Source organism: Eulemur rufifrons, chromosome 19 (assembly GCF_041146395.1).
Source record: "Eulemur rufifrons isolate Redbay chromosome 19, OSU_ERuf_1, whole genome shotgun sequence".
In the NCBI taxonomy this organism is placed as follows: Eukaryota; Metazoa; Chordata; class Mammalia; order Primates; family Lemuridae; genus Eulemur; species Eulemur rufifrons.
The window spans coordinates 79,963,208-79,971,662 of NC_091001.1; the positions used below are offsets into that span (position 1 = coordinate 79,963,208).

The window sequence follows — 8,455 nt, forward strand, 5'->3', positions numbered from 1 at the left end:
TCATGTACCTCTTGGCCATTTGTATGACTTCTTTGGGGAAATGTGCACTTAGGTCCTTTGCCCATTTCTTATTCAAGTACTCTGGGTATTTTGTTGTTGTTGTTTTGCTATTGAGTTGTAGGAGTCCCTTATATATTTCAGATATGAATTCCTTATGAGATATATGGTTTGCAAATATTTTTTCCATTCCATCGGTTGCCCTCTCACTCTGTTGATTATTTGCTTTGCTGCACAGAAGCCCTTTAATTTGATGTAATCCCATTTGTCTATTTTTGCTTTAGTTGTCTGTTCTTTTGGTGTCATATGCAAGAAATCATTACCAAGACCAATGTGATGAAACTTTCCCCCTATGTTTTCTTCCAAGAGTTTTATAGTTTCAGGCCTTATGTTTAAGTCTTTAATCCATTTTAAGTTGATTTTTGTGTGAGTCAAAGATAAGGATCGAATTTCATTCTTTTGCATGTGGATATCCAGTTTTAACAAGACCATTAATTGCAGAGATTATCCTTTCCTCGTTGTGTTGTCCTGGCACCCTTGTTGAAGATCATTTGGCTGTAAATATAGGGTTTATTTCTGGGCTCTCCATTCTGTGTCATTGGTCTATATGTCTGTCCTTATGCCAGTACCATACTGTTTTGATTACTTTAGCTTTGTAATATGTTTTGAAGTCAGGAAGTGTGAGACCTCTAGCTTTGTTATTCTTTCTCAAGATTGTTTTGGCTATTTGGAGTCCTTTGGGATTCCACATGAATATAAGGATTTCTTTTTTTCCTATTTCTGCAAAAATTACTATTGGGATTTTGATAGGGATTACACTGAATCTGTAGATCATTTTGGTTAGTATGGACATTTTAACAATATTAGGTCTTCCAATCTGTGAAGGTGGGATGTTCATTTAATTGTGTCTTCAATTTATCTCAGCAATGTTTTATAGTTTTCAGTGAACAAGCCTTTCATCTTCTGGGTAAGTTTATTTCTATTTTTTTGGTACTATTGTCAATGGGATTATTTTCTTAATTTCCTTTTCAGATTGTTCACTGTAAGTGTATAGAAACAAGTAATTTTTGTATGTTGTTTTGTATCCTGCAACTCTGCTGAATTTATTTGCTCTAACAGTTTTTTTTGTGTGTGGAATCTTTAGGGTTCTCTGCATATAGGATCACGTCATCTGCAAGCAGAGATCATTTTGCTTCTTCCTTTCCAATTTGGATGCCTTTCATTTATTAATTTTTCTTGCTTAATTGTTCTACCTAGGACATCCAATACTATTTTGAAGAGAAGTGTCCAGAATGGGCATCCTTATCCTGCTTCCGATCTTAGAGGAAAGGTTTTCAGTTTTTCATCATTGAGTATGATGTTAGCTATGGACTGTTCATAAATGGTCTTTATTATAGTAAGACAGTTTCCTTCTATTCTTAGTTTTTATCATGAAAAGGTGTTGAATCTTGTCAATTTTTTTTGACATCTATTGAGATAATTGTGGTTTTTATTCTTCATTCTGTTAATGTGGCATATCACAATTATTTTCATATGTCAAACTATCCTTGCATCCCAGGGATAAATCTCATTTGGTCATGGGATCCTTTTAACAGACTATTGAATTCAGTTTGTTAGTATTTTGTAGAGGATTTTTGTATCTATAGTCATCAGGGATGTTGGCTTATAGTTTAAAAACTTTTTTTTCTTGTAGTGTCTTTGGCTTTAGTGCCAAGCTCATGCTGGCCTCATAAAATGAATTTGGAAGTGTTTCTTCTTCTTCAATTTTTTTTGGAAGAGCTTGAAAAGGATTGGCATTTTAATTTAAATATTTAGTAGAATTCACCGGTGTTGCCATCTTGTCCTGAGCTTTTCTTCATTGGGAGGTTTTTGATTCAATCTCCTTATTAGTTATAGGTCTGGTCATATTTTCTATTTCTTCATGAGTCATTTTTGGTAGGTTGTCTGCTTTTAGAAATTTATCCATTTCTTCTAGGTTATTCAATTTGTTAACAAATTATCGTTCATAGTAGTCTCTTATAATCCTTTTTAATGGAATCAGTTGTAATATGTGCTCTTTCTTTTCAGATTTTGAGTCTTCTTTTTTCTTAGTCTAGTAAAGGTCTGTCAACATTGTTTCTTTAAAAAAAACCCCGAACTCTTAGTTTTATTGATTTTTTAAAAATATTTTTATACTTTCCATTTCATTTATTTCTGCTCTGATCTTTATTATTTTCTTCCTTGTGCTTATTTATTTCTTCTATTTCTACTTTTTGAGGTGTAAAGTTAGGTAATTTATTTGAGATCTTTCTTCTTTTTTAATGTAAGTGTTTATTGCTATCAACTTCCCTCTTAGAACTGCTTTTGCTGCATCTCATAAGTTCTGGTATGTTGTATTTTCATTTTCATTTGTCTCAAGATATTTCCTAATTTCCCTTTTGATTTATTCTTTAAGCCTTGGTTGTTTAAGAGGGTGTGGTTTAATTTCCACATATTTGTGATTTTTCTAGTTTCCTTCTGCTATTGATTTCTTGTTTTGTTCCATTATGGTTGGAAAAGATACTTCATATGATTTCAATCTTCTTAAATTTGTTAAGACTTGTTTTGTGACCTAACATGTGGTATATCCAAGAGAATGTTCCATGTGCACTTGAGGAGAATATGTTGTGTGGAATGTTCTGTATATGACTGTGAGGTCCATTCAGTCTATAGTATTGCTCAAGTTCTCTGTTTCCTTACTGATCTTCTGTCTGCATGTTCTATCCATTTTTGAAAGTGGGGTATTGAAATCTCCTACTATTATTGTGTTGCTATTTCTTCCTTCAAGTCTGTTAACATTTGTTTCATATATTTGAGTGCTCTGATATTGGGTACATATGTAACCATAACTGTTCTATCATCCAGGTGAATTGAGCCTTTATCATTATATAATGTCTTTGTCTCTTGTGACAGTTCTTGACTTTAAGTTTATTTTTCTAGGTATGGCTACCCCTGCTCTCTCTCGGTTACTATTTGTATGGAATATCTTTTTCCATCCCTTTACTTTCAGCCTATACATGTCCTTAATTCTAAAGGAGTCTCTTGTAGACAGGATATAGTGAGATCTTATTGTTTTATCCATTCAGCTACTTCATGTCTTTTGATTGGAGCATTTAATCTATTTACATTTAAAGTAATTACTGATAGGGAAGGACTGACTTTCCATTTTATTAATTGTTTTCTGTCTCATAGCTTTTTGTCTCCCTTTTCCTTTCTTAATGTCTTTGTGTTTTCACTGATTTTTTTATAGCCACATGCTTCAAGTCCTTTCTCATTTTCTTTTGTGTATCTTCTATAGGTATGTTCTTTGTGGCAACCATGGGCTTACATAAAATATCTTCTAATTATAGAAATTTATCTTAACCTGATAACAACTTAACTTCAATCAGGTGCAAAAACTCTTTCCCCCCACCACATTGTTATTGATGTAACAAATTACATCTTTTAATATTATGTATCCACTAACATATTTTTATAGTTATTGTCACTTTTTATACTTTTGTCTTTTAACTTCTATACCAAAATTAAAAGTGATTTATATACCACTGTTACAGTATTATAGTATTCTGTATTTGCCAATATATTTATCTTTACCAGTGAGCTTTATACTTTCATGCGCTTTCAAGTTGCTGTCTCATGTCCTTTTGTTTCAAATTGAGAGATTCCCTTTAGCAATTCTTGTAAGGCAGATCTAGTAGTGATGAACTTCTTCCACTTTTGTTTATCTAGGAAAGTCTTTGTTTTTCTTTCATTTTTGAAGGACAGTTTTTCTAAATATAGTATTCTTGGTTATCAGTTTTTTTTTCTTTCAGCCCTTTGAGCATATCATCTCTCTCCTTCCTGGACTGCAAGATAATTGTTAAGTATTACAGCAGTAGTATCACAGAAGCTCTCTTAAACATGACAAGACTCTTTTCTCTTGCTGCTTTCAAAACTCTTTGTCTTTGACTTTTGATAATTTAGTTATAATGTGTCTCAATATGTAGTTCTTTGGGTTAATCTTAGTTGGAGTCCATTAGACTTCCTGAATCTGATTATCCATTTCCTTCCCCGGATTTAGGAAGTTTTTTGGCCATTATTTATTTAAAAGCTTCTTGTCCTTTTCTCTCAATCTTCTCCTTTTGAGACTCCCATAATGTATATATTGGTCCTATTGATGGTGTCCCATGGGTCCCTTAGGCATTCTTCACTGTTTTTCATTCTTTGTTTCCTTTTACTCCTTTAACTGGATAATTTCAAATGACCTGTCTTCAAGTTCACTGATTCTGTCTTCTGCTTGATCAAGTCTGCTGTTGAACTTCTCTAGTGAAGTTTTTCAATTCAGTAATTGCATTCTTTAGCTCCAAAATTTCTGTTTGATTCATTTCTTATATTTCTATCTCTTTGTTGATATTCTCATTTTGCTCATACGTCATTTTCCTGTGTTCATTGAGCATCCCAGGGAGCATTTTAAAGATATGTATTCCCAGCCCCTATTGGTAGAGATTCTGATTCAGTAGGTGTGGGGTGGGGCCTGGAAAGCTATATTTCTTAAAGGTTTCCCAGGTGACTCAGATACACATCCAGCTTTGCAAACCACCCCCAGTAAAAGGACTACCCTCAACTCCTCCTACCTCCCAGCTCTTTTCAAGGTATCATTATCTAGTAGTACTCTACCTCTTTGTATCATTGGAGGGCTCTTGAAACCCTTTCACCTCCAGGCATCTTCTGGATTAAATCCTGTCCGACCATCAATTTCTTAAGACTTTCCCCAGGCCTCTCCACTCAAATGTGAATACGCTTTCCGTTTATGTATTAATTTGTATTTCTATTCTGTTGGTTTGTTATCTTAATCTTAGGCCATCAGAGAGCTTCTGGATAGGTCTGCCCTAAGTGTCTCATTAGTATTTGATGACAAAAAAATAGTGAGTGTAGCAGGGATGGAACTCTGGAGACCCAGGTTCAAGCCTCTGTTCCTCTAGACTATGATCTTGGACAAATTGTTTTCCCTGGCTGGGCCTTCGTTTCTTCATCTGTGAAATGAGGGGTGTATATATGGTCTCCATGACCCTTCTCTTTAGGCTCTGACTTTCTCTCCTCCCTCTTGTGCACTCTACAGCTGAGGTAGTTGAACTCTGAAGACACTCCTGAAACTCTGCCCTGACTCAAAGGAAACAGAGAGTCCACCAGCACTCCCTCCACCTCCCTTTCTGAGAGCAGCCATGGCCCTGAGTGATGTCGATGTGCAGAAGCAGATTAAGCACATGATGGCTTTCATTGAACAGGAAGCCAATGAAAAAGCAGAGGAAATAGATGCCAAGGCTGAGGAAGAATTTAACATTGAAAAAGGACGCCTTGTGCAAACCCAGCGACTGAAGATCATGGAGTACTATGAGAAGAAGGAGAAGCAGATAGAGCAGCAGAAGAAAATCCAGATGTCCACCATGAGGAATCAGGCAAGGCTGCAAGTCCTGAGAGCCCGAGACGACCTCATCTCAGAATTGCTCCACGATGCAAAGATGAGACTTAGCCAGATTGTGGAGGACCCAGATATCTACCAGGAGTTGCTGGATAAACTCGTGCTCCAGGCTCTGCTCCAACTGCTGGAGCCTGTGATGATCGTACGCTGTAGGCCACAGGACCTCCTCCTGGTGGAGGCTGCAGTGCAAAAAGCCATCCCTGAATACATGATGGCTTCCCAAAAAGATGTGGAGGTCCAGATTGATCAAGAAGCACACCTGTCTGTGAATGCAGCTGGAGGCGTGGAGGTCTACAGTGGCAATCAGAGAATAAAGGTTTCTAATACCTTGGAAAGTCGACTGGATCTCTCAGCCCAGCAAAAGATGCCAGAAATACGAATGGCCTTGTTTGGAGCTAATGCCAACAGAAAGTTTTTCATATAAGCCTCTAGGAAGTGAAGCTTGTGTTGAACTGATAAGCCATAGAAGTTGAAGTTATTTGGGCAAAGGAAACTATTAATGTTTCCTCCTCTTTGATGCTCTGATATTGTTCTATCTTTCATGAAATACTCTTTGAATAGCTGAAGGCATTATAAAGTGTTAATTTTGGCTGAAAGTCTAAATTAGTGGTCAGAAATTGAATTCCAGTTCATCCATACATACCACAGCTTCTGTTCTGTTCTGTAGTCTGGGATAAGGGAGGTCAGGACATCTGTTCTTTAGTTTGGCCGCGGGTGAGGTGTGAGTGGTGTTCCTGGCCTGTGGGTCTGGGTGCTCTACGTTTCTTTAATGTGCATGTGAAGTGTGGTTTCCTTCTTTTGTTTCAGCTTCGGTATCTGAACTTACCTTATTTAATGAGCTTTAGAGGTCTTCTTCATGTGTACAGGGCCGATTTCATGGGCATATGACCAGCATAGTCACGCATGACTCCATATTCAGAAGGGCCCAGCACTTGGAGTTTAATGCTCTGTAGCTGCTGCCCTGAAATCCTAAGTTTATCTTTGGATGTGTGTTTTGTAAGTGAAGCCAGATGGAACATTGCAGCCTATGCCAGAGGTTTGCAGCCATGGCTCATGCATGGTGTTGGCTCCCAACGCCTACCCACCTCCCTGGGGTGGGTTCGTGGGCACCACTTTCCAGCCCCCTGGTACTCTAGACACCGTCTTCCCCTTCCTCACCCAGTGAACATTGCTGCCCTCTGCCTCTGGCCAGGGCCTGGTGTGCATGCAGGAAAGGTCACAGTGGGGTGTGCTCGCTCTGTGGAGTTTCAGGGCCAGGCATAATGGTGGCCATCTCTGTTCCTGGCTGGCAGCTTGATGACACATTCAGTAGGCAACCGAGGGTGGGTACCTCTTGCCCACCAGGTACTGAGCACATCTTGGTGTAGAGGTTTAAAAGCCCCGAGAGTCACCTGTCTGCTGTGGGGCAGCCAGCTCACTGGAAGGGGAGATGCCGTGTTCAACTTCCTGATCCTGCCCAGGAACAGTGTACAGGTCTGGTGGCTGGTGGGAAGGGGAACCCAACCATTGTCAAACTTGCAGGACCCCTGGGAGCTCTACACTTGGCCTGCAAATGAGTTCTTTCCTTGTGCCTGGTGGAGTGGTCCCTTGGACAGTTCAATGCCAAGGGGAACTTCAGCTCACATTTTCTGCCCAGCTTGAGGCACCTTCTGGGAGGAGCCAAGAAACACAGACGGTGTAATTCTGGTGATTCTGCATATGGGCATTGCACAGTAGAAAAACGAATGGTAGAATTCATGCTAATAATTTAAAATTTTAACTTTTCTTTACTTAGGAAGGCATTAAGTAGAAAATAAACACTACGAAAAGTTAAAAGCGAGAGTCCTCAGAAGAAAGGAAAAAGCTTTATATTTTAGTGTCTTTAACGGTACTTCTTTGTGAACAAAGGATTTCACATTTTCATTTTGCTCTGGGCTCAGCAAGCTATTAATATAAAGCTGGTCGTGCATGTGTATGCGCAATTTAAAGTCTAATCTATGCCTGAGTATACTTTATTTATTAAAATAAAAGTTTTCTGGGCCGGGCGCGGTGGCTCACGCCTGTAATCTTAGCACTCTGGGAGGCCGAGGTGGGCGGATCGTTTGAGCTCAGGAGTTCGTGACCAGCCTGAGCAAGAGCGAGACCCCACCTCTACTAAAAATAGAAAGAAATTATATGGACAGCTAAAAATATATATAGAAAAAATTAGCCGGGCATGGTGGTGCATGCCTGTAGTCCCAGCTCCTCGGGAGGCTGAGGCAGGAGGATCGCTTGAGCTCAGGAGTTTGAGGTTGCTGTGAGCTAGGCTGACGCCACGGCACTCACTCTAGCCTGGGCAACAGAGTGAGACTCTGTCTCAAAAAAAAAAAAAAAAAAAGTTTTTTGAAGAAAAGAAACCCCAAGCAACTCTGCTGAGGGCAAAGCCACACACAGTCCTGTGTGGCTAGGACTGTGTAAGGAACAGAAACCCCACGACACTCTCACACAGAGTAGGGGACAGGCTACTGATACACAGGGATGTGTCACAGGACCTAGGGGCAGGACTCCATCGTGGTCTCAGGAGAGGGCTGGGGTTGGGACTCAGAAAGCCATCTGAAATCCTCTGTATGGTCACTCCCCTTTCTTTCTTTAAGGAGTGACTTTCTTTGCTGTGCAGTTGAAATGGGGCAGTACTCATGCCACACAATTCCAAAGTACACGTGTTATATAGTTCCAGAAACAAACCGCCTTCTTGGAGTCAATTCCACTTTCCTAGAGGGAGTCCATTTGGCCCAGCTTCGGTCAGATGTCCACCTATGGTCCAGGGGGTGGCTGGGGCAGTTCACAGAGAAAGAAGGTGCTTTATCCGCTGGACAGACTCCCCCATGGAGAGTATCTTCTATGCCAGACATTTTGAGTTTCAAATTCAGTCATTCAGTGAACATTTTCTAAATGCTAGTGATGAGCCAGACCCTGTGCTGGGCGCTGGGCTGCAAAGAAGATGACGATCTGGTCCTGTCCCTT

General features: G+C 39.6%; 1 protein-coding gene across 1 annotated transcript; it reads left to right on the forward strand.

The window, feature by feature from the left end:
• The first annotated feature begins 5,216 nt into the window (after window positions 1-5,216).
• On the forward strand, window positions 5,217-5,897 carry ATP6V1E2 (ATPase H+ transporting V1 subunit E2). The gene has a single exon (XM_069495101.1). The coding sequence runs from the start codon at window positions 5,217-5,219 to the stop codon at window positions 5,895-5,897; it is 681 nt and encodes a 226-aa protein (XP_069351202.1).
• The last annotated feature ends 2,558 nt before the right edge of the window (window positions 5,898-8,455 follow it).

What these genes read in the sequence shown, in the direction of transcription:
- ATP6V1E2 (XM_069495101.1), top strand. Translation starts at nt 5,217, where the DNA reads ATGGCCCTGAGTGATGTCGATGTGCAGAAGCAGATTAAGCACATGATG.